General features: G+C 42.1%; 1 protein-coding gene across 1 annotated transcript in view; it reads left to right on the top strand.

The window, feature by feature from the left end:
* The window catches only part of TLL2 (tolloid like 2), a 135080-nt gene that overhangs the window by 74810 nt on the left and 32768 nt on the right, over window positions 1-27502 (top strand). Inside the window, exons 4-9 of the mRNA XM_068548993.1 lie at window positions 6896-7051; window positions 8936-9053; window positions 14270-14448; window positions 15371-15476; window positions 22753-22877; window positions 25484-25599. Of these exons, the coding sequence (XP_068405094.1) occupies window positions 6896-7051; window positions 8936-9053; window positions 14270-14448; window positions 15371-15476; window positions 22753-22877; window positions 25484-25599 (800 nt within the window). The remainder of the gene's footprint in view (window positions 1-6895; window positions 7052-8935; window positions 9054-14269; window positions 14449-15370; window positions 15477-22752; window positions 22878-25483; window positions 25600-27502) is intronic.

Here is a 27502-nt window from a genome sequence, read left to right as displayed (position 1 = left end):
ACAAGCACTGAAATTGAAACTGTAATTAAACATCTTCCAACAAACAAAAGCCCAGGACCAGATGGCTTCACAGGCGAATTCTATCAAACATTTAGACAAGAGCTAACACCTGTCTTTCTCAAACTCTTCCAAAATATAGCAGAGGGAGGAACACTCCCAAACTCATTCTACGAGGCCACCATCACCCTGATACCAAAACCAGACAAAGATGTCACAAGGAAAGAAAACTACAGGCCAATATCACTGATGAACATAGATGCAAAAATCCTCAACAAAATACTAGCAAACAGAATCCAACAACACATTAAAAGGATCATACACCATGATCAAGTGGGGTTTATTCCAGGAATGCAAGGATTCTTCAATATACGCAAATCAATCAATGTGATATACCATATTAACAAATTGAAGGAGAAAAACCATATGATCATCTCAATAGATGCAGAGAAAGCTTTCGACAAAGTTCAATACCATTTATGAAAAAAACCCTCCAGAAAGTAGGCATAGAGGGAACCTACCTCAACATAATAAAGGCCATATATGACAAACCCACTGCCAACATCGTCCTCAATGGTGAAAAACTGAAACCATTTCCACTAAGATCAGGAACAAGACAAGGTTGCCCACTCTCACCACTATTTTTCAACATAGTTTTGGAAGTTTTAGCCACAGCAATCAGAGAAGAAAAAGAAATAAAAGGAATCCAAATCGGAAAAGAAGAAGTAAAGCTGTCACTGTTTGCAGATGACATGATACTATACATAGAGAATCCTAAAGATGCCACCAGAAAACTACTAGAGCTAATCAATGAATTTGGTAAAGTTGCAGGATACAAAATTAATGCACAGAAATCTCTTGCATTCCTGTACACTAATGATGAAAAATCTGAAAGTGAAATTAAGAGAACACTCGATTTACCATTGCAACAAAAAGAATAAAATATCTAGGAATAAACCTACCTAAGGAGACAAAAGACCTGTATGCAGAAAATTATAAGACACTGATGAAAGAAATTAACAGTGATACAAATAGACGGAGAGATATACCATGTTCTTGGATTGGAAGAATCAACATTGTGAAAATGACTATATTATCCAAAGCAATCTATAGATTCAATGCAATCCCTATCAAACTGCCACTGGCATTTTTCACAGAACTAGAATAAAAATTTTCACAATTTGTATGGAAAAACAAAGACTCCGAATAGCCAAAGCAATCTTGAGAAAGAAAAACGGAGCTGGAGGAATCAGGCTCCCTGACTTCAGACTATACTACAAAGCTATAGTAATAAAGACAGTATGGTACTGGCACAAAAACAGAAATATAGATCAATGGAACAGGATAGAAAGCCCAGAGATAAACCCACACACATATGGTCACCTTATTTTTGATAAAGGAGGCAAGACTATACAATGGAGAAAAGACAGACTCTTCAATAAATGGTGCTGGGAAAACTGGACAGCTACATGTAAAAGAATGAAATTAGAACACTCCCTAACACCAAGCACAAAAATAAACTCAAAATGGATTAAAGACCTAAATGTAAAGCCAAAACGTAAGGCCAGACACTATCAAACTCTTAGAGGAAAACATAGGCAGAACACTCTATGACATAAAAATCACAACAAGATCCTTTTTGACCCACCTCCTAGAGAAATGGAAATAAAAAAAAAAATAAACAAATGGGACCTAATCAAACTTAAAAGCTTTTGTACAGCAAAGGAAACCATAAACAAGACGAAAAGACAACCCTCAGAATGGGAGAAAATATTTGCAAATGAAGCAACTGACAAAGGATTAATCTCCAAAATTTACAAGCAGCTCATGCAGCTCAATATCAAAAAAACAAACAACCCAATCCAAAAATGGGCAGAAGACCTAGATAGACATTTCTCCAAAGAAGATATACAGATTGCCAACAAACACATGAAAGGATGCTCAACATCACTAATCATTAGAGAAATGCAAATCAAAACTACAATGAGGTATCACCTCACACCAGTCACAATGGCCATCCTCAAAAAATCTACAAACAATAAATGCTGGAGAGGGTGTGGAGAGAAGGGAACCCTCTTGCACTGTTGGTGGGAATGTAAATTGATACAGCCACTATGGAGAACAGTATGGAGATTCCTTAAAAAACTAAAAATAGAACTACCATATGACCCAGCAATCCCACTACTGGGCATATACCCTGAGATAACCATAATTCAAAAAGACATGTACCACAATGTTCATTGCAGCACTATTTATAATATCCAGGACATGGAAGCAACCTAAGTTGACCATTGACTGATGAATGGATAAAGAAGTTGTGGCACATATATACAATGGAATATTACTCAGCCATTAAAAAAAAACGAAATTGACTTATTTGTAGTGAGGTGGATGGACCTAGAGTCTGTCATACAGAGTGAAGTAAGTCAGAAAGAGAAAAACAAATACTATATGCTAACACATATATATGGAATATAAAAAAAAAAGGGGGGGGGGTTCTGAAGAACCTAGGGGCAGTACAGGAATAAAGATGCAGACGTAGAGAATGGACTTGAGGACACAGGGATGGCGAAGGGTAAGCTGGGACGAAGTGAGAGAGTGGCATGGACATATATACACTACCAAATGTAAAATCGATAGCTAATGGGAAGCTGCCGCATAGCACAGGGAGATCAGCTTGGTGCTTTGTGACCACCTAGAGGGATGGGATAGGGAAGGTGGGGGGAAACACAAGAGGGAGGAGATATGGGGATATATGTATATGTATGGCTGATTCACTTTGTTATAAAGCAGAAACTAACACACCACTGTAGAGCAATTATACTCCAATAAAGATGTTAAAAAAACAAACAAAGAAACAGAAAACCAAAGTAGTTCCAGAAGTTGTAGACACTGGAATAAGGCAAGAAAAAGAAATTAAATGCATACAAACTGGAAAGGAAGAAATAAAACTTCTGATTTCCAAATGACATGTTTGTCTATGTAGAAGATCTCAAGGAATCAACAACAAACAAACAACTCCTAGAACTAATAAGTGAGTTTAAGAAGATGGCAGAATACAAGACCAAAACACACAAAAATGCTTATATTTCTAATAATAAACGTGCAGACACCAAAATTAAAAACACAATACCATTTATAATCACTCAACAAAAATGAAATACTTATACACTTTAAAAAACATGTATAATATTTGTGTACTGAAAATTACACAGTGCTGGTGAAAGAAATAAAGACCTACATAAATGGAGAGAAATACCATGTCCATGGATTGGAAGGAAGACTCAATATAGTAAAGATGCCAGTTCTCTCCATATTGATCTGTAGTTTTAATGTAATTCCCATTAAAATCTCAACATTTTTTTTTTGTAGACATAGATAAGCTTACTTTAAAATTTATATGGAAAGACACAAAATTCATATGGAAACATAGCTAAAACAATGGAAAAGAATTCTAAAATGAGAGTAATCACTCTGCCTGATATTAAGACTTACTACAGGCCTTCCTCAGTATCCCTGGGGGATTGGTTCCGGGACCCTTCACGGATACCAAAATCTGTGGATGCTTAAGCACCTTATATAAAACGGCATAGTATTTGCATATAAACTATGCACATCCTTCCATATACTTCAAATTATCTCCAGATTACTTTTAATACCTAATGCATTGTAAATGCTACATATTTGCTGGTGCACAGCAAATTCAAGTTTTGCTTTTTGGAACTTTCTGGAATTAAAAAAATACTTTTGATCCACAGTTGGTTGAATCTGCAATATTAAACCCATGGATATGGAGGACTGACTGTATATAATTACAGTAATAAGACAGTGTTATATTACCAGAGGGATAAACACATTGCTCAATGGAACATAATAGAGAACCCAGAAATAAACCCTATTACTATATGACCCAGCAGTTCCACTCTTGGGTATTTATCTCAGAGAAATGAAAATCTTCACAAAAACACCTGTTCATGAATATTCATAACAGCTTTGTTTGTAAGAGCTGGAAACAACCCAGATGTCCTTCAACAAGTGAATGGTTAAACAAACTGTGTACTACTCAACAATAAAAATAAACTATTGATACATGCAACAACTTGGATTGAATCTCCAGGAAATTGCACTGAGTGAGAAAAGCCAATTCCCAAAGGTTATATATTGTAGGATTCCATTTAAATAATATTCTTCAAATGAAAACATTTTTGCAATGGAGAACAGATTAGTGGTTGAGAGTTTAGGGATGGGTTGGGAGGGAGGGGAAGGGAGGTGGATGTGATTTTAAAATGACAATATGAGGGATCCTTATGGTGATGGAACTATTCAGTATCTTGAATGTGGTGGTAGATACACAAACCTATACATGCGATAAAATTGTGTAGAACTAGACACGCACACACACACACAAGTATACATAATGGTGGGGAAATCTGAATGAGATCAGTAGATGTCCATATCCCAGTTGTGATACTGTACTATAGTTTCATAAAATATTACTATTGGGGGAAACAGAGTAAAGGGTACACAAAATCTCTCAGTATTATTTCTTGTAACTGCATGTGGACCTACAATTATTTCAAAAAAATTTTCAATTTACAAAAACTATTTCATATACAGTAAAAAAGTAATATTGAACCTCAACATTATGACCATTGCAAAACTTGTTTTATTGTTTGTTGTGGGAAATGTATTGCTCACAGAATAACACCTATTGAATGACTCATTTAAAACAAAAAACATAATTACACAAAAAGACTGAAAATATGTAGATGCGGAAAAGTTATATGAGGCAAACACTAATCAAAATAAAACTGGCATAGCAATATTAATATCAGTGAAAATAACCTTTATTATGGATGAACATTATTACAGATAAAGAGGGTATTTAATGATGAAAGAAGCAATTTAGCTGGAACATTTAACAATCCTTAACTTTAACCAACATAACCTTGAACAAAATGAAGGAAAAATTAAAAAGAAAGGAGAAGATGACAGTTCACAAGCTTAGTTCTCAAGGTTGTTTAAAACACTTTTCTCGGTAGCAGATACACTAAGGAGCCAAAAACATTTGTAAGTAGAATATTTGAACAACATATGTGGCACCCTTCAACCATCAATTTTGGAAGCTGATGCACATTATTTCAAGGATATAAGGAATATTTATAAAAACGATCACGTAGTGGGCTACAAAGCAAGGCTCAAAACACCAAAGAATTGATACCTTGGAGCATGGGCCACCATCCGTGGCCAGAAGGCCAAATCCAGCCTGCCATCTGTTTTTGCAAATAAAATGTTATTGGAACACAGCCATACCCATTCATTTACACAGTGTCTACGGCTGCTTTCACACTATAATAGCAGAGTTGGGTAGTTGCAACAGAGAGTATATTAACCACAAAACTTAGAGTATTTACTATCTGGCTTTTTACAGAAAAAGTTTACTGACCTGTGCCTTGGAGAATAGGTCCTTGGAACACAAAGCAATGTTAGACATCAGTAACACACACAGAGAGACAAATGTTTAGAAATTAAAAATCACACCTCTCAATAATCCAAGGATCAAAGAAGAAAGTCCAAATGGAACTTACAGAATATATCAAAGTCTAACATTGAAATGTACATGTCAAAAGATGGGATGCAGGCAAAGAGGAACTCAGAGAAATTTTAGTGTTAAAATGGTAATATTAGAATGTAAGAAAGATTGAAAATTAATGTGCCAAACATTCAGCTCAAGAAGCTAGAAAAGGATGGCCGATTGATTTGTCACAAAGGTGCCAAGACAATTCCATGGGGGAAAAACTAGTCTTTTCATCAAATGGTGCAGGTACAACTGGATATTGCATACAAAAGAATGAAATTAGACCCCTACCTCACACCATATACAAAAACTAACTCAAAATGATTGAAGAGCTAAATACAAGAGCTAAAACATAGAATTAAACATAGATATAAATCATTATGGGTTTGGATTAAGCTGTACAGGTATACCTCAGAAATATTGTAGGTTTGGTTCCAGACTACTGCAATAAAATGAATATAGCAATAAAGTGAGTTGCACACATTTTTTGGTTTCCCACTGCATATAAAAGTTATGTTTACAGTATACTGTAGTTTATTAAGTGTGCAAAAGCATTATGTCTGAAAAAACAGTGTACATACCTTAATTAAAAAATACTGCTAAAAAATGTTAACCATCACCTGACAATTCAGGGTTGCCACAAACCTTCAATTTGTAAAAAACACGCAATAAAGTGAAGCACAATTAAACAAGGTATGCCTGTAATTTATTATATATGATACAAAAAGGAACAAAAGAAAAAATGCATAGATTGGACTTCATCGAAATTAAAAACGTTTGTGCTTCAAAGGACAGTATCATAAAAATGAAAAGACAATCTATAGAATAGAAGAAAATGTTTGCAGATCATATATCTGATAAGGGTCTGGTATCCAGAATATATAAAGAATAATTATAACACAACAATAAAAAGACAACACAATTAAGAAATGGACAAAAGATTTGAATAGACATTTCTCCAGAGAAGATATACGAATGACTAATAAGCACACGAAGAGACATTCAACATCATTAGTCATTAGAGAAATGTAAATCAGAACCACAATGAGATGCCACCCACTTCACACCCATTAGGATGGCTATAATCAAAAAGATTGACGATGACAACTGGTAACGAGGATGTGGAGACACTGGAACCATGATGCTTTGCTGGTGGGAATGTAAAATGGTGCAGCTCCTTTGGAAAACAGTCTGATAGTCCTCTAAAAGGTTAAACATAGAATTACTATATGCCCCAACAATTCCACTCTTTGGCAAATACCCAAGAGAACTGAAAATATACGTCCACACAAAGTAAATGGCATCATTACTCTCTTGCAGATGGCAAGGAGAATGCTATGCTTCCACAGAGCCCTGGGACCTTGCATGCTGGAGCTGAGACCTTCTCACCCCGGGTCCGAAGAGCTACAACCTCAAGGACAGAGAGGATATGGCCGGGAGGGGTCATCCCCTATGTCATCGGAGGGAACTTCACTGGTCAGTAGCTCCTGGTTTGGGGCTGGGTGCTTTGTCTTCCTAGGTGGGCAAAGTCCTCCCAGGAAGGACTTAGGTGGGATGGAACAGACCCTGGAGCCGTAGCAGTCCCCCTGCTGAAGCTCCCTCTTGCCCACAGGGTCTAGTGCAATTGGCCTGAGGAAACTGCAGTCTCTGTTGGTGCTATGTGCTCAAAAGTGGTCACCTGGTCCCTGAGGCTTCATGCAGGGGGTGACCCTATGACCCTGGTGGAGTCCCCGCCCTCCTTGCTGACAGCATCCATGCCCTTGGTTCCGTTGCACTCCCATGGCATTAACCCAGGGCCTCCAGTGCCAGATCCTTAATTAGGTGCTGGTGATAAAAATATGACTAAGATGTCACCCTGCTCTCAAGGGGCCCTCAGTCCTAATAAGAGAGAGAGAGATGTGTTCCTAAAGAATTAAAATGTGGGAATTGTCATCAGCTACTAACTTTTGTTCCTTGGTGTCTTAACCATGTTCTTTCAGATCTGGTGTGCTTTTCTGGCCAAAGATTTATATAATCTTCTTGCAAATTAGCTAATTTTATATAGAGAACTTTGTTTACACAGAGATATTTGTTATTAGTAGGATTGCCATTTTGGTGAGTAATTACTCTATAAACAATTTTAACTAAAAGTGTCAAGATGTCACTTGACACTTGGATGGCTAAGTTTCTCTTTCTTCTATATGTATGTTCTGGGGGGACATTATGACACCACACCCGCATCTTCTACACTATGATGGGAGCCTCCCAATGGTTCGTTGGTTTGTTTTTTGCAACAAAGTCTTTCTAGAATTCAGACCCAATCCCCAACTATCCTGTGTACTTCCCAAACAACCATTTTTCTAGATCCTTCTCATTGCGTCTAGCAAAATCAAAATACAGTAATATTATTTATTTCAGATTGATAGATTTTGAAAAGAATACTTATTGACTAGATGCAGCTATCAGCCTAGAGTTTACAACTACTTTATTCTTGCTCCTAATTTACTTATTGCTTTTCCAATTTCTAATCAAGTAAATATGAAGAAAGGTTCAGAGGAAGTATGAAATTCATCTGTTTTCAAAGGACTTGTAGAAAATTATGCTCAAGGATCCCCCAGCAAGACTACGTGAGAGAGTGGCATGGACATATATACACTACCAAATGTAAAATAGATAGCTAGTGGGAAGCAGCCGCATAGCACAGGGAGATCAGCTCGGTGCTTTGTGTCCACCTAGATGGGTGGGATAGGGAGGGTGGGAGGGAGACACAAGAGGGAGGAGATATGGGGATATATGTATATGTATAGCTGATTCTCTTTGTTATACAATAGAAACTAACACACCATTGTAAAGCAATATACTCCAATAAAGATGTTAAAAAAAAAAAAGAATGATATAACAGGATTATTATATTTGAAAAAAAAAGGATCCCCCAGCAAACACTGAACGCCAATGCAAAAGTAGCATGAATGTACATGCAAATAGAATTTATAGAGCATATGGGAATACCCTCCTATAGGTATAAAATAGAATGAAGGGGTGGAATGCAGTGCTGGTGATTTACTTCAAGAGCCTAAAATTGCCAAATTGAATAACCTGAGTAACATTTTTTTAAATTTAGAAAAGTACTTTCAATACAAACGAAAAGTTGGGAAGCTGGGGACATTTTGAAAAATCTATTTTTACCCTCTCTCCCAATTCACAAACTCCTACTCTCTAAGTTTTGGTAATTCAGGAAATTTATATTGTATTCTTAGCTAGGGAAATCCTTAGTCCTAGTTCATTTTTTATTCTGGGGCACACAAATGAGCTTTTTTTGATCATTAGAACATGCTTTGTTGTGAGCCAGCATCTAAGGAAGGTATGGACCTGTCATTTCAGGAAGCCAGAGAGCCATTTTTAAGCAGGCCATGAGACACTGGGAAAAGCACACCTGTGTGACCTTCATAGAGAGGACGGATGAAGAAAGCTTTATTGTGTTCAGTTACAGAACCTGTGGGTAAGTGAAAGCAAGTTCACCTCAGTGGAATCTGAGGCAGACAAGTCAGATGGCTCATGAGTCTTGAATTTTCTCTCTAAAACAGTGTTTCCAATATGCTGTAATATATAGAAGCCCAGCATTTGTCAGAAACTCTTCTTGCCCTCAATGAACTCACAATCCAGGGACAAAGTAGGTAGGTCAAGAGGAAGACTCCAGAATGACAAGGTGTCTGTATCTCCTGTCATGGGAGCAGTTGAAGGAATTGGGAGTGTTTCATACAAAGTGGTTGTGAACCACCTTGGGGCCAGTGATTCCACTGAGAATCTGATGAAGCTATGGGCTCCCTCATTATGGATGTACATATATGCAAAATTCTGCATGTAATTTTGTGGACTCCATGGGCTTACAGACTTCCTCCAGAAAACATAACAAATAATAAGATGACTGGATTATGACTATCTGTTATGCCAATAAATGTAAGTGTGATATACTCTCCTACTGAAAGGAAAAGTTTCCCATATTAGTTCAAAAACTTAAACCCAACTACATGCTGTATACATGAGATGACTACTGAAGAAAATGATGCAGAAAGGTTTAAAAGTAAAAGGTAAGAAGGCATACAGGCAAATACCAACAAAAATAAAGCTGGGATCACAATTCTGGTTGTAGACAGGCTTTTTTGTTGTTTTTTTAGTTTTGTTTTTTTTTTTTAAAGTCAGTAAGTACTAAGAAGAAAAGGTGAGACACTTTATAATGAGAAAGAATTCAAACTACGGTGAGAATATAACAGTCATAAATCTTTATGCACCAAACAGCATAGCATTTATAGTCATAAAACAAGCCCCAGGGGTTTCAAGGGTAAATCGACAGAAACACCAGCAGCAGAAGACTTTATTTCATGTCTGTCAACCCAAGTAGATCAATGTCAAGTTGACCAAAAAATAAGTAGAGATTTGTAGAGGACTGGAAAAATATAATTAGTAGAGTTGATCCTGTGGGTCTATCAGATTCTATAACCTGATAACACATTTTTTAAATGCCTACTGAATGTTTATAGACATTGTCCATCTGTTAAGTATTAAGAACACCTCAATGAATTCTAAAAGGCAGAGATAACATTAAAATATTCTCTGATTGCAAAGCAGTGAAACTGGACATAATAACAACATAACAACAAAAGATAGAATAAATACTCCTGCATTACCTGGTAAGTTAAAAGTTCCCTTTTTTACAACTCTTAGATCATAAAGAAATCAGGATTAAAATGATAAGAAGTCTAGATAATGAAAGCCCTACAATTCAAAATTGAAGAGATCTGGGTAAAGCTATGTCCATAAGAAAACCACAGCCTCAGATATCCACATCACTAAGAATGACAATGAAATTATTCAATTCAAAGACATTAGCAAAATAAATAAATACATAAAACCCACCACCACAACAAAACAAACCTAATGAGAGCACAAGAAAATGGACAAGGTAACACATTATAGGACTGATAAATTGAAGAGTAAATTCTTTGAATAAACAAACAAAAAACTGTAGACAAACTACTTACTCGTTAGTCTAAGACAAAAAAGTGACAATGCAGAAATATACAAAATCAGACATGCAAAAGGAGGAAATAACCACAGATTCAGCAGAATCATAAAAGAGTACTTTATAAAACTCTAAGGCAAGAAATGTGGAAATCTGGATAATGTGAATGACTTCAAGGTAAATATAAAGGGCTGGCACAGGCCAGTAACTTTGAAAGAAATTGGAAAATTGACAGAAAAACTTTCTCCCCCACACCTCCAATCTAGAGTTTCACAGATGAATTCTTTCAAAACTTCAAGAAACAGATTATTCTGGTACTATTTAAGTGTTTTAGAGCATAAAAGAACACTTTCTTCCAATTTACTTTTAATGAAGTATCATGGCATTGCTACCCCCTAATGAAAAAGATGGCACCAAGAAAGAAAATTATAGACTCATCTAACTTATGAACAGCCATGAAAAATTCTAACTAAAATGTTGGCACATAGAACACAGCAGTAAAAGAATAGAAGAGTAGGTTGCCAAGAAGGTTTATCTAAGGAATACAAGACTAGTTCAACATTAGGAAATCTGTTTGCATGATTCAACATATTGATAGATCAAAGGAGATAAGCCATACTCATGTCTCAATAGATGCTAAAAAGGCATCTGCACATTTTGACATGTCTTTATTGTTTTAAAAAAGTAGTCAAGGTAGTACAAGCAGAGATGGCAAGGATAGATTCTTGACTTACACACACACACACACACACACACACACAAATATATATATATATATATATATATATATATATATATATATCCCCAAAGCACATTTCATGTTTATCAGAGATAATTCTAGAAGTATTTCTGTATTTCTGTTAGAGTCAGGAACAAGTCAAAGATGTTCATGATCACCACAATTATTTAACATTTTTTTCTGAAAATAATAGCTAATGTAATTTGACAAGAGAGAGAGATAAACACAATGAATATTAGCAGGAACAAGGCAGTGTTTGTATTGTTTGAAGTTAATGTAACGTGTGCCTAAAAAACTCAGAAAATCAATTGAAGAACTATCAGAAACAAAAGGAGACCCTATTAAAGTGACTGATCACAAAATTAATAAACAGAAAATTAATTACTTTTCCTTTAATGAAGTAATTTGATATACTTTCATAATGGAGAAAATCACAACTTTAATAGAAACATAGTAGATAATACATCTAAGAATAAACTTAACAAAAATGCAAACATATGCCAGACCTATAGAAAGAAAATGCCAAAACTCTAAAGAAACTTAAAAAAGAAGAAAAAATGAAAATGCATACCATTTCCTGATATGGAAATGCCCAACATAGTAAAGATGTCAGGACTTCCTAAAATAACCTATAAATTCATGCCATTCTGATTTATATGTATATGTGGGTACGTGTATACATGTATTTTAAGAACTTGAACAAATGGTATTAGAATTTTTCATGTAGAAATAACAGAGAGAGAGAAAGAGAGAGAGAGAGAAAACAAACAATAGTGACAGGGACAGAGATAAGGGAGTGTTTGGTGTTCTATCCCAACATATAGGATATTAAAAGGCAAATGAAGATAATAACAGTTAAAACCATTTGGAACTCAATAAAAAAATAGATAATATGGAACAAAAGAGTTTAAAATGAATATGTTTATACACAAATTTAGGTAGCATTTTAAATGAATGAGAGAAAGATGGATTAGTCAATTGGGATATTTGAACATTGGGATAATTAAATAGCTCATTGTGGAAAAAAATAAAGCTGGAATCCTACCTCACTTCTTTTTTTTAAAAATTTATTTATTTTTAAATTTATTTATTTTTGGCTGCATTGGGTCTTCATTGCTGCACGCGGGCTTTCTCTAGTTGCGGCGAGCAGGGGCTACTCTTCGTTGTGGTGCGCGGGCTTCTCATTGCAGTGGTTTCTCTTGTTGTGGAGCATGGGCTCTAGGTGTGCAGGCTTCAGTAGTTGTGGCACGCAGGCTCAGTAGTTGTGGCTTGAGGTCTCCAGAGCGCAGGCTCAGTAGTTGTGGCGCACAGGCTTAGTTGCTCCGCGGCATGTGGGATCTTCCTGGACCAGGGCTCGAACCTGTGTCCCCTGAATTGGCAGGCAGACTCTTAACCACTGCACCACCAGGGAAGCCCTACCTCACTTCTCATACCAAAAATTATTCTAGCTGGATCAAAGATATAAACATTTTGAAAAGAAAAAGAAAGAAAAGAAAAAGAAACAAAAATTTGAAAAGTATTAGAAGGAAGCAAGAGTGGATTTTACTTATAATCTTGGAATGCAGATGGCCTTTCTAAACAGGACATAAGAAAATAAAGACATTACATTAAAATTTTAAAATTTTATATGGCAAAACCAAAACAAAAACAACACAAAAAACAAAGTCAAATAAGAAATAACAAAGCAAGAAAAATATTTGTAACACATCTGATAGTCAAAGACTGATCCCATACTGTACAAAGAGTTCTTACAAATCAGTAATAAAAAGATGAACAACCCCCCCAAAATTGGGGGAAGATGTGATCTCACAGTTCACAAGAAAAAAATATAAATGTCACATAAAACATGAAAAACTATTCAACCTCAGTACAGTGAAATACCACTTTTCACCTATCAAATTGACAAAGATAGTTTGGCAAAACCAGTGCTGGCCCAGTTGTGGGGAAACAGGGCTTTTTAATATACTATTAGTGGGCATATAAAGAGACACAGCATTTTGGGATTGCAATTTGATAGTATCTGTCAAAATATCAAACGCACATACTCTTTTTTCCATTAATTCCACTGCTAGGAATTTACCCTACCACAAACAAGAAAGACCCAAATTGTTTCTTTGTTTTGCATTTTGTTGTTTGTCTCCCTCTCCCCTGAGGCTTTGTTTAAATAGCAAAAACTGGAGTCAGCCTAAATGTACATTAATAGGAGACTGATTAAATACATTTTAATACTATGTTGCTTTGAAAAAAATTAGATAAGCCTACATGTGCTGTTATAAGAAGATCTATAAATTAAGGAGGAAAAAAGGCAAGATGAAGGACAATGTACATGGTGTATTTTGTAATTAAAAGAATATATGTACATAGACGTATTACATATTTTGGAATAACATTCAAGAAACTGTTAACGGTGGTTATCTTTGGAGCCTTAATACTTAAATCTTTTGTAACATGGGCATGTATTTTTAAAACGTTTTATAGAAGTTATTTGAGTGGTGGGATTATGGGCCATTTTAATTTATTTTTTATACTTTTCTATATTAGGAATAATGAATATATATTTTAAAAATTAACTGTGCCCAGACCAGAAGGGGAGTCATCTCTAAGGCTCCTCTGGTAATAGTATCAAGACTCATTCTTTACAGAAACCATTGTCTCCTCCTTGTCATCAGAGATGGTCCAGCGGAGATCTGGGGGTGGGGGAAGTTAGGTGCTTTTTTCCTGGAAGAGAGGCCATATCTTTATTCAGATTCTCAAGGGGCTCCAAGACCACCATAAAGGTCAAGAACCATTTTTGGAGGGAATTTCTGCGCTGAGAGGGAAGTTAGACAATGAGATCATTTTCAGCTCTCAAGTCTGTGTTTCTTTTAGACACACACACCCCCCCCCGCCAAGGGAGGGGTGTTAGACTCTTGCTATTCCCTGATCTGCTGACCTGGGTATTTCTGCAACTGTCCAGCTGTTGTTCCTATGTTGGGCGCCGAGGTGGAGGCCCGCAGGCCATATCCATTGGGAAAAACTGTGACAAGTTTGGGATTGTGGCGCACGAGCTGGGCCACGTGGTCGGGTTCTGGCATGAACACACCCGGCCAGACAGAGACCAGCACGTCACCATCATCAGAGAAAACATCCAGCCAGGTAAGGAGTCTGTATGGAGCCTGGAAGACACCGGTCAGGCAGGTGGCATCCGTGGGGTCAGGAAGGAGTAAAGAGAGGGGTGGCAGGGAGCAGACAACACTCGTTTGTAAGTATGGAGGCCTTTGTCACCAGCACTGTCCATCGGTGGCCCTTCCTGGGAGGTCATCTGCCAGAGCTTGTAGGAGAGAGCAGAAGTGAAATAACTTTCCATGTTGTAAAGGACAATGAAATCCAATTCCATTTCCTAACAGGAACAGAATCTACCAGAACACTGTTGCAGCATCAAAGCTGATAAGCCAAAATAAGAGTTCTCCTGGTTGCTTTCCTAAGACTCATTTTTGCTGATGTAGGCAACATATTTTTGAAACTGAAATATAATTAAGATACAGTACACGTAAAAACAGTATTCCTGCCTATCCCAAGGCAGATAGTGTCTAGATTTCTTAAAAATACCTCCTCCTGTGAAACAGTTTTATACATAAATTCATATTGAACGTGAAAGTAGCTGGTTGAATAATATAGTTGCCTTAAAAATGCTTTCGAGAGCCTGAATTGTGAATGTGGGGTTGAAGTTAACTCTTGGATTTGTTTTCTTTTGTTCCGTCAATAGCAAGATTAGAGATTTAAAAACAATTTTTCTGAGCAATCAAACTGATAATTAACCTGTCTACTAACTGAGTTTAGGAGTTTTGAGTGGCGTGTTGGGAGGGGTGCTGTGTGGTGGGGTGCGACCCCATAGTACTGTTCTGTTTCAAATTTCCAATCTGTTGAAAACAACAAGAGCCACCACCAAACCTGTCATTTGTCTGATTGGGCTAACAGAGCTCTCGGAAGTTGCTATGGGCCCTCCTTCTCCCTCCTGTGCCTCCTTTCAGGTGCCTGCCTTGGTTTTCAAAGGCCTTAACAGAGTGTTGTGTCACAGGTCAGGAGTATAATTTCTTAAAAATGGAAGCTGGGGAAGTGAGCTCTCTGGGAGAGATGTACGACTTTGACAGCATCATGCACTACGCCCGGAACACCTTCTCAAGGTCGGAATCTATGGTTATGCCTCGTCTGTGTTGTACTGTGCCTGCCGCAGGCTTGGGTCGGATTCCCGGAGGTCTGCGGAGAGCGGGTCTCTGCATGTCCCTAGGACAGTTGGCGTGTCTGTCCTTGAAATACAGTGGCCTCTGGGCTGCAGTGAAATATAATCTAATCAGATTCCCGCTAATAAGATTGAATCCCGTTGTGAAGCTGGTGTTTCATCATGCCCTCATGTCACAAGCAGCAAACTGGAAAAGGGAAATTATCAAGAGGTTAGCTGGGATAATAACTTAGAGGCTCTGTGTAAAATTTCCAGTGGCGGGGGTGGTATCTTCTAAAGTACGTCCTTGATGTAAGCACGGTGACGCTAACCAGTTCTCCTGGAAGCAGCGTGGTTTATTGGAACCTAGACTATGTCAGAGCCGGGAGGGTGGTAAATCATGGGTTCATTTTAGAAGAAAATGAGGCTCCGGCCAGCTGGTGGGCACACAGGTAGCTGGGGTTGGAGTGAGAACAAAACTCCAGGTCTCCTGCCTGCTGGCCACGCATGATGGTAGCTGTTTTCCTCAAGCATGGTCACACCAGTTATTTACAGCTGGCATCAGCAGGATCTGTTTTGATGAGTTCGTGCTGTGCTGGACCCAGTGTTAAGTATTTTCTGTATTGCCCTTGCTTCTAGATCATATAAGTGTTTTGTATATTGAAGTTTTCCCCCGCTAGTCCCAGTTTTGTAGGTCTTTCCACTCTTGACTTAAAGGAGACACAGTACGAGTACTCTCTCTTGGCATTTTTCCCTCAGTCTCTTCTTAAAACCAGCTTGTTTGCTTTTTATTTATTTAATCATTAAAAAAGATTTGAGGTGATTCCCAATATATACAAGAAAAAAAACTAGGTGAGAAAACTTGGGGATAGGGGGAGGGAAATATAAGGGTAGATGGCTAAGTTGAAGCTTGGCATCAATTTGGTATTCAGGATATATGCCAGAAAGTCATGTACCCTTTGTTGGGGTTGGCAGAAAACCCTGCCCTGTGCTTCCTAGCAAGTCATAGCGAAGAGGGAAACAATCCATTTCATGAGTCTCTGTGTCCATAAAGATCAAAGGAAACCATTAGGTCAGGAGACATAGTGCTCTTGGGAGTGGAAGGAAAACTATTTACCCAGGCTGCTTGGCTCTTGGGTACGGCTGCTGAAAGCATCCTGTTGATGAGGTCGTAGAACCGTGGGAGACATCCTCCAACCCTCAGCATCCCACGTTCCACGGGGGCACTGTGCTCTGGCCACACAGCTGAGTTAGTTAGGATGGCCATCCTGCACCCAGGCAGGGGCTCTCCAGAACTCTAATGGGAGGAGTTTGGCCAAAGTCAGCATCTTTGAACAACTGGCATGGGAGTGACCTACGCTGTTTTCTTTACTCTTCTCCTGGCTCTTTATTAGAAGACACAGAAGGCAATGTGATGTGGTGACGAGACCACTGAACTGAGAGTCAAAGGCTGGGTTCTAGCCCTCGTTCTCCCATGTACCTTGCTGTTGAAGGAGGTCCAGACAGTAATTAGGGGCAGCTGTGTGTAGGGTCAAATCACCACCTCCCTGGGCTTCAGTTCGCTCATGAGAGAGTTGGACCAGATGTTCCTTGAGCCCCTTCCAGCTCGAACATTTCAGGTTGTAATTTCTTAACCTGAATGGGTGAGGGATTGACAGATATGATCACACTCATTGCCATATTGGAAATCCGAGGCTTCCTCTTCCACGCTGGGAAACTGAGACTTTGAGGGACCTACCCTGGGGGTGTGAGAGTCAGGATAAGTGGTCTCTGTGCAGATGTCAGAGGTGGGATGCTTGGGTGTGGAGGTGGGACGCTTGGGTGTGGAGGTGGGACTGATTCAGGTTTGGGAAATGGTGTAGGGAATAGCCAGCTCGCATCGCATCGGCCCCAGGGGTTGCAGGCGGCTAAGTAGAGCCAAAGTATTGATTTTTTTCAGGGAATCAAGGTCAAGTTGGTCCAGGTGAGAAGCTTGTACCTTGGGTCTTGTTTTTATAGCCGTCCAAACTCTTCATATTGCTTTATACCTTATCTATCAATTATTCTTATAAATTTATTTATTAATATTTATCTGTTGCATTCTCCTCTCCCTCACTGGACTGAGATCTTTGAGAACAGAGACTATCGCATTCTCTTCTAATCCCCAGCACCCAACACAGCACCTGGCACAGAGCAGCTGTTCAATAAGTATTTGTCAAATGAATAAATTAATGAATGAGTCGAAGGAGACAGGAGATCTGCAGTGCTGGGGACTAGGTGAGGGAAGAAGTGTCCATCGTCTCATTGCAGTTCTTTCCACATGCAGTTACAGTGGTCACTTCATTGAGAAGAATCTACAAGTTTCTATCATGCAAGAAGTTTTGGATAAATTACTACTAATGGGGTGTAGAAACTGCATTGCCTTCTCCATGCCTGCGATGTGCCAGTAACTGTGCAAAACCCTGAAACCAGAGGCCGAGGCAAGAGTGCAGACAGACTGTCTTCTGGCACCGACATTTCTTTTCTTGGCTTTAAAGAAAAAAGATTTCTTTTTTTTTCTTTTTTTTTTTTTTTCCTGACTTCTAACCCGTAATGCCATCCCTTTTGCCCCTCAGGAGGTAACCGTTTTAACACCGTTGTCAGCGTGAAGCATTTTATCAGCACAGGCCAGTGGAAAGCCGTGCACCAAACCTATGAAATAACAGTTCCCCGTCGGAAGTCCACCTAGAAGGGAGATCGGCAAGGGAGCAGCACTTGGGTCTGATGGGTGGTCAGTTAGGAGGGGAGCAGCTTCCCTGAAGGTGTCAAAGGGCGGCAGACGTCCCCTTCTGCTACCACGGTGCTATCACCTATTGCCGTTCAACAGTCTACCCCCAAACTTAACAGTTCATAAAAACTTATTGTTTACGACACTGTGGGTCATTCTGATTCGTGCTTCTCTGGTCTCGCCTGCGATTGCTCCCACAGCAGTACTCGTTACGACTCTTAAGACCCAGGCTTTAGAATGTGCGTGACATCACCTCCGTCACATTCTGCTGGCCAGAGCAAGGCACAGGACCAGCCCGGATTCAAGTGATGAAGAAAGAGATCCTACCTCTTAATGAGAGGAGTTGCAGCTTCGTGCTGCAGAGGGATACGGATGTTAGGATGCATGACTTGTTATTTTAACAACCCGCTGCAGCTACCTTCACACCCCTGCCCCAGAGTTGAGAACGGTTTTGGCAAATCTGTTTTGTAGCATTGTCCCCTATGCCAATTTTCTGCATGGATTTTCAGAAAACTACTTTGTTCATTGGGGGCATTTATCAATGGAGTCTTTAACTGTGTGCTTTTTGTAAGATTTTCCCTCTCCTGAGTTCCATGTCATTACTCTCGGTCGCATATCCCCTGGAGCTGGCCTGCACATTGTCTTTGATTCTGTAAAAGAGCAGAAAATGGCCTATAGAACATTTGCTCATCTCAGAGGCAAGTGCTATTCCTGCTGATGGGAAACCCAAGCTTCGTGTGTCTTTACGATTGAGCTGTCTCCTTCCAACTTTATTCCCTCTAGTTTATTGCAGTCCCTCCCTCCTCCCCATGGTTGGACCCGGGCTCTGGGGAGTGATGTCTCTGGAGGTTTTGTTGGGCAGGGGTCCCGGAGATGAGGAGACTGTTCTCTGGGACAGGGGCTTCTTTGTTTGGAGAACTCAGAGCTGACAGTTTTATTCCCTAAGGGCATCTGCCAAACCCTTTCTCAGTTTAGCAGAATGTCCATGCTAAGAGTGTCCTACATAAAAGGGGGGACGTAACTGCAGCGGTTTATATAGGGATGTCTCTTGTAGTAAACATCTTTCTTCCACAGCCCACCGCTGTGCTGGCGGCTCAGGGGCGTGCAGGGGAGGGAGTCTCAGCTCGCAGAGCTGTCCGAGTGTGAGCCCAGGTTGTTCCTCCTGCTTTGGTTTTAGAGGTTTCCAAGCTTCCTAACTCTACCACGTACCTAACAGACATTAAGACCTGTTTCTTGGGCGGTGGGAAACACTGGCTGGAGGGAGGTAGATGCTAGGAGGCAGGTTCCGGGCCTGCCTGCGTTCAGTTCAGGGCTGGCTCCCCATCACTAACTTTGTACTCGGGTGAGTCCCTTAGGCTCCGCAGGCTTGGTCTTCTCACCTGTAGAGAGGACCCCTAATAACAACGGCACCTGCATAAGCGTCTAGGGTGTTTGTGAGGATTAAATGAGATGGTGCATTTAAAGTGTCCAGGCAGGGCCTGGCACGTAGGAAGGTCCTGTGAACGCACAGCGGGTGTGAGCACACACTCTCCACGCAGCAGGCTGCTGCCTGAGTTGCCTACACTGTGTGGGCTTCCGCGTGGTCATTTAGCCTGAGTTGCCAAGAGATTGTACTGAGCCTTGCATTTCATGCAGCAAAATGTCTTTCTCCAGGAGAATCAAGAAAACGATTACAAGTGAACACATTTTATGTTAGGGCAGAAGTACCCATTTTTAAGATTCACATGTGATTGAATTTAGAATTTTATGTAGAGTTACCACTTGTGGTTTCAAACTTGGTGAGGTCACTGAGGGAGACCAAAGATTCCACAAAAGTTTCTCTAAAGGACCCAGAGGTGAGGCGATGGGAATTAGAGAGAGACAGGCCAGGTGGTTAAATGTTGGGGAGAGCGGTGCTGAAAAGGACATCGGCAGACAATCTAGGCTCTGGTGTGCTAATATAGGAAAGAAAATGAGCTTGAGATCTGATTTAGGGGAAAAGTATATACACAAACAAAAAGGAGGAACTAGGGATAATATATATTTTCCAAGGTAGTGCAGAATTTAGGGAAAAGGAAATGTTTGAGAGAGAAAGAGAAGAAAAAGGAAAGAGCAGCTAATAACTAGGTAACAAGCATTTTTGCATTTCCTTTTGAGTATAAATAATTATTTTGCAAAATCATTTGATGCCAGTGTCCTATCTTGGCTGCGTAACTTAATTCAAGAAGCACTTTTTGAGTCGGCTACGCTTTGGTCCCTGAGGGCATAGAGACGAAGGACCCAGTCTCTCTGCTGAAGAAACTTACTGTTTAGCAGAAAAGACAATTATCATCACCCCAAAAAAGACAATACAGTATGATAAGGAGAATCATATCGTATTAGGCGAATAAGGCCCAGAGGAAAGAGTGGTTCACTCAGGATGGGAGGGATAGGAAGGGCTTGGGAAGACTTTTAAGAGGGAAAGCCCTCTGATGGGGTTTTGGAGAATGGACAGGAGTTTGGTAGTGGTCAAGAAGATGGGGGATGGGCAGCCTTGGCGGAGGACAGCTTGTTTAAGGGCATTTTCGGGGCTAGCAGGAGTACCAGCTTGCTTATGATAACGAGTGAGGTGGAGGTATCAGGAGAGGAAGGCAGAAGCCAGTGAGCCACAGGCCTGGAGATCCAGGTGGTGATCGGAAGTCGGCGAAGGCCCGTAAGCAGAGCGAGCACGTGCCTGTCCTTACCTTTCAGGATGATCACGTTGCGGCATTGTGGAGGGTAGAGCAGAGGTGGCAGAGTCTACAGGGGGGAGGCCAGTTGAGAAGCTACTGGAAAGAGAGTTCAGGAAGGAGATGCTGATCGCTAAACCAGTGGTCTGGAATGAGGAGGAAGGCATAGATTCAAGGGCTGTATAGAGGGTGCCATGGACAGGCCCTGGTTCCCGGTTTTGACAAGGGAGTGGGAGGAAGAAGACAGAGCCAAGGGCACCTTCAGATTCAGTCTCAGGAGACAGGTTCACGGAAGGAGCAGGAGAACGGAATGCATTAGGTTTTGAATGAGTTGGATATAAGAGCTCCACAGGACAGTGCGGTGGAGGGGTCACCAGACTTCTGTCTTAGCAGATGGTTCTAGAGCTGGAATCAGAGAATTAGCTGTCAGCCTGTAGGTGTCAGTTAAAACCCAGGGAAGCAAATGGAGCAAGAGAGAGGGGAGAGGAGAGAAGAGGGAGAGGGCAGAACCCTAGGGATAGCACTCCTGGGAAGCAGAAGAAGGCGATCCTAACTTACGGCTCAGAGAGAGCAGTGCCTGAGAACCAGGGAGAAGAGAGTCCAAGAGAGGGGGGACCAGCAAAGGGGTGGTGCTGCAGAGAGGGCAGGTGAGCATTGGCAAGGGTCCATCTGACTTGCCAGTTGGTTGGGGACTGGGGGCCATTGCTGGCGTGGTCAGATCTCAGTTGGATTGAGGAGTGAAGGAGAGGTAGGCAGCCAGACAGAGAATGGAGACAATTCTTTCCAGAAACTTGGTTCAGAAGGGACAGAAAGGAATAGGGTGGTAACTGGAGAAGGTGTCGTTTCAAGGGAAGGCCCTACCCTCCAGGAGAGGTCCCAGGCTGGGGGTCTGGAAGCAGAGTGGGAGGATCAGGCAGGGAGTAAACCACACCCACCAAATGGAGGTGTGAATAGAGCCAGTACCCAGCCTGGCATCCTGGTGGGCATTTGTCTGCTTTGCTCCTTTTAGGTTTCGCTCCCATTGGAGCAGAATGAGATGTGAAAGTTAGAAGGGGCTGCCACGACCATCTAGGCCAATCTCTTACTGTTCAGAGGGGTGAACTGAGGCTCAGGGAGGGAAGGGACTTGTCCGAGGCAAGTGAGGCCTTACAGGTGGCAGTGAGGCCTTACACAGAAATCTCTAGGCCAGAGCTCTCTTGACTACCTCCTGTTCTTTGCATTCATCCCGTTTTCCATCTGATTATCCCTCTTGCCAGCAAGGCCCCCAAACTCTGAACTGCTTTATTCACCAACTCATCAACCAGCGCTTGCTGACCAGCCCCTGAGAGCCTCACACTGTACTGGTTCCCAAGCTTTCTCTGGAGCCTCTCCAAGACTTACCCACGTTGGGAGCTGCCCATCGCACAACTCCAGAGGGCGCCACTCACACAGTTGTCTCTCTGAATGGTGTTCCCTGCAGCTGTGCAGTGGGGGGCCCTGGGGCCTGGACCTGTCAGGGCCTTTGTGGAGATGCTTGGTACACTTCAGTAAGGAAGCCCTCAGGGCCATTGGGCTAGGGCATATTTTTAAACTTGGCAGAGTCATTTTCCCATTGGAAAGGGAGCCGGCAGCTGAAGAAATGGAATGCTAACATGCCAGCACAAGGGGAGGCAACGTCATGAGTCATGTCAGCCTGGGGCGAGCAGGCCAGGGGGTAGGAATGTTCGTGGGGTTTGGGCAAGGAAATGAAGACTCTAAATCCCCACACGGACAGGTTGACAGCCTTGACTTTTCGTTCTCCTTTCTCGCTCTCTCCTTTCTTCCTGTAGAGGAGTTTTCTTAGACACCATCCTCCCCCGTCGAGACGACAATGGCATCAGGCCAACCATCGGCCAGCGTGTGCGGCTCAGTCAGGGAGACATAGCTCAAGCCAGGAAGCTGTACAAATGCCCAGGTAACTGTGACTCGCAGGGGTTCCAGGGCCTCCATAGCACCACGGGGACAACTCAACTCAACCACCACGGGCAAACATCCCTGGTGCTGGGAAGACACCTTGGGGGACACGAAGAGTCTCCCCCTTGGCAGTTGTCATTCCTGGTGTGCTGAGGTGCTGGACAGTGCAGAAAGCCCAGCGGTGGAGTGACTGCAGGTGGTGAAGCAAATAATAGGTCTTAGAGCCCACAGCTTAACTTGTGGGAAGCTTTGGAATTCTCTGGCAAAGCCCTGACGTTCAGAAGAGGAAGAAGGCATAGTGGCGCGGTAGTGAACAGGAGTCCAATGCGGTGTGCCTCCCATAAGGGTAAAAGCACTCTCCTTTCTATGGGAGTAGGGCACGTGGGTTTGGTAAAACAAGAACCCCAGGTTTTGCAGAAAGGCAAAGAGTGAAGGAGAATGTTTTTGAAAGGGTAGAAGCCAGCTTCCCAAACACTGGAAGGCAGAGGGCATCTCAGTGCTGTAAATGAGATCATTTCTATGGTCTTGGGCTCTCCTAGCCATCCAGGGTGCTAGTCAGTGGCCAGTATTCTGCCATTGGAGACGGGACGGTACGCTGGATCCAAGCAGATGTCTGCTTCTCTGCCAGTTCAAGACCCCCCGCCCCTTGACTTTGCCCTCTTTGCTTCCATCTCATTGGCTTCAGCATTGTCACCCCCGCCCCCCCTCGCCTCCCAGGGGGGAGCTCACGTTGGCCCCTTTAAGCTGCTGAGCTTCAGTGTAAAGCGCTCCTTTACAGCAGCCAAGTTTTTACCAGTGATGGGAGAGAAGGCGATTTGGTGGTTTGGGGGGGAAGAAGGAAATTCCATTACCAAAAGGTCCAGCAACCTTTTCCAAACTCCCAGACCAAACACGTGGTTTGATCATGGGACAGAATATTTGAAATAGGGGCCATCTTAGAAAATCGGACTATCAGCTTTTTTTCAAACGGCACTGCCGGCAGGACACACTCACTCACAAAGCGACAACCATACTCGACCCCTAAAGGACCGCAGTGCTGGCACTGCTTCCCTCCAGGCCGCGGTTCTGGGAGACCCCCCCCGACCATCTGTGTCCTGCACCTGCACAGAAAAGGTCTCTGGCTGCCTCAGCTCGTGTGCAAAGGACGGGGTGCTCAAAGGACCGTGTGGGACTGCTCCATCATGACACTCTGGGAAATAAGTCCATCCAGCTATTAGTCATCTGGGGGCATGTTAGGGCTGAAATACAGGATACATGTATCATATAACCTTGCTGAATTGAAAGAGAAACCTTATAGCGTTCCCTGGGAAATGCCATAGTATTTATTTAGTTATAATGTATATGCTTCTTACTTCCCAAAAGGATTGGAAGCAGCTGGTAAATACCACGGAGCCATACAGTAATGTATATGTTCTTGCAGAATGTTGATGATTATTCTAAAATAATTTCCATGGAACCCTCGGGGGTGTTCACTGCTGGGCATAATCCTCATGATGCCTGGCAGTTGTTCGGTAACGTGACATTGAAGCCCCAATATCCAGGATTTCCTGAGGCCAATATGCGCCGTTCTCCAGCTCTTCCTTCCTGCAGCTCCAAAAACTGCATCTTCAAATAGTTTCAAGTAGTAACTGAAAGCAAAGGTGGTTGCCGCGCAGAGGCTGAATTGCATGTAGGAAAAGAAGTGTAAGGAAGCGTGTTTCCCACACTTTGGAGGTGGCCCCATGAAGGGAGGGGCACTCAGCAAACCAGTGTACCCGTCTTTGGGGTCTGAATCCCTAGAGATGAGAGGATACAAAAGCTGCAGCTTCCAAGCTTACGCATAGAGATACCTTTTCTTTTGAGGACAAATTAGGGGAAATATTTTTCACATACATAGGACTAGGTTCTAGACTCCAGGCAACCCTCAAACATTCAAGGGCAGAATAGCCTACTCTAGAATATTCCAGCTTCCTGTGCTCCTGGTCATTTTCCTCTGTTTTCTTGACTATTCCGTAGCTCTTTCAGAGGTGGGTAGCAGAAAAAGAAGAGACAAGATTCCAACTAACAGCTGAAATAAATTTCAAAGCATTTTCTTTTTGCTCCATGTGCTTGCACTTTTGTATTCTCTCTGCCACAGATGTTATTAGCAGTAATTATAACGGCTGCTATGTAGGGGGGAACTCACAGTGTGCTGAGCACTGCACTGAGCCATTTCATGTAATGCAGATAGTTTCATTAACCCTCTAGGTAGGTCCCACCCATTTTCACAGAAACGAAAACTGAGGCCCAGCAAGGCTGAGACATTTGCCCACCACCAAACAGCTGGCTAGAGAGCTGAGATTCAAACCTCTAGGTTGTACTCAATCCTGAAAGCCTCAGAAGAAACCCCTGGGGTGTTACCCTTTGGCCCCCAGGCCCGATTTTTGCTTTTATTGACATTTATTTGCTTTTATTTTATTGACATTTTGCCAGAAAAATGTCAATCTGCCTGACATGCTTTTTGCCAAGGTGTTCTGAGAGCTTTGGCTGGTAAAGGGGTGAATTTGCTCAGCAGCCCTGTTCAGGGGGCTGCATGGGCGGGGAGTGTGTGCACATGCCCGGATCACACGTTTTGTTTTGCTTGTGCAGCATGTGGGGAGACCCTGCAGGACACGACAGGAAACTTTTCCGCACCCGGTTTCCCGAATGGCTACCCTTCTTATTCCCACTGTGTCTGGAGGATATCGGTCACTCCAGGGGAAAAGGTAGGTATGAAACCACCTCAGGAAATGACAGCGCATTCTTTGAGTTGGGTGAGGCATGAGGGACTGGTATTATTATTAATAGTAATAATAATAGCTGTTGTGTTATGAGCACCTACTATGTGCCAGTCACTGGGCAAGCTTGCTTAACGTTCATGATTTCTGGACTTTCCCACCAGCCTCCCCCATACAAATGGAGGCCTATGTACTAAATGTCTGCAGGGGTTATAAATCAAGCTCACAGTATGTAAAACAAAGTAGGTGCCACCCTCCTACCTTGACGAATACACCATCAGGATGCCCTGGAAGGCGAGGATCCAATTTAGAATTTCTTGACACCTCGGAGTGCTGTTCTGGAAGGTGGCACTACAGGGAGAGCTAGCCCGCACCCACGGCTGGCCCCTCTTCCTCTTCCCAGCCCCAGCTCCATCTAGGAGCACCCAAGGCAACCCCCAGCCCACAATCCCAAGCACCCTCCACTCCTACCTTGCAAACAGCTGTTCCTTGGCTCCCTCTCCAGCAGAGGTGGACTGGCCAGGTGTGCTGTCCACCCTCGGGAGGATGGATCCAGGGCAGAGGTCCTTGTACACCTGGAAGTGGCCTCAGGGCTATTTGGGCAGGGAATTCCAAGGTCCTGGGCTCCTGAGGTGCAGTCTAGGAGCTGGGAAAACTCTGTATAGGCACATTCCTTTGGTTCTGAAGATTCCATGACCCTCTAAACTTGAGCCCAGGTCAGGGGCCTCTTTTGCCCTGGTCCAAGGGTGGTATATTCTTAACCCTTCTGCAGGGTTCATCTCCTTATATCCATTATTTGAACAAGGAATCCGAGGCCCAGACGTTTTAAAAATTGCCCACATTCAGAGGAAGATATAGAACTGGGAACTGGGGCTTCTGCACCTCGAAGCTTGTATTTTTTCCCTACACTTCACCACACACCCAAGGGTTCTTCATGTTGTCTGAACCTAGATGCAGCTACTTTTGCATCTCTGCCCCTTGGGTCTAGCTCCCTGCGGTCATAACTGTCGTGGCTTGTCTCACAGTATCGTGACTGCTGGCTATTTGGCCGTCCCCTTTCGAGACCCTAAGCTCACTGAGTACAGACATGGTTCACCTCAGCACCCAACACAGCCCATGGCACAGAGTCATACAATAAGTATTACTTGTTGAATGGATGTGTAGGTGGATGAGCGGCTGAATGGAAAACTTACAGGTGGGCGTGCAGTGGGAGGTGTTGGATTTTCAGGTGCCTGTAGCCAATCTTCAGATATTCCTAATTCATCACTATAAAAAAAATGTCCACTTAAATGTTAAGTTAAATATACTGTGATAACTAGAGAGAAACAATGGCTTAGACCATTGTGAGCATTTTCTACAGGCTGGGTGCTATTCTCAGCATATCCTGTGGAGTCTCATTTAATCCTCACAACAGCTTCATGTGATTGGCGCTATTACCACACTCACTTTGCAGTTAAGGAAATGGACTCGCCTGAGGCTACTCAGTTTGTTGTATTGGGATTTGACCCCAGGCAATTTGACTCTGAGAGCCTGAATGCTTAACTATCATCCTAAATTATTCCACAAAGGGGACAGGCTGATAGACATTTGAACATGCATTCATACACACAGACTCACATGCACACATACACACACACACACACACATGCACACACACAACAGCCACACGCACACATCCTTCCTCTGGCTCTAAGCATTTATGACCATGTGGTTGTCATCGTGAGCCTGAGAAGCTTCAGACCCGTCTGCCTCGGGCAGATGAGGTCCCTGTGCCTGCAGGAGGCGTCCATGGGAGGGAAGAAGGAGGAGGAGGAGGAAGGGATCTGGCAATCCCTAAATTGTTGAATTGCCCTGAATAGCAGAGGCTCTCTGATATGTTTGAACTGCATGA

Source organism: Eschrichtius robustus, chromosome 7, assembly GCF_028021215.1.
Source record: "Eschrichtius robustus isolate mEscRob2 chromosome 7, mEscRob2.pri, whole genome shotgun sequence".
NCBI classification, from domain to species: Eukaryota; Metazoa; Chordata; class Mammalia; order Artiodactyla; family Eschrichtiidae; genus Eschrichtius; species Eschrichtius robustus.
This window is presented reverse-complemented; position numbering and strand designations above follow the sequence as displayed.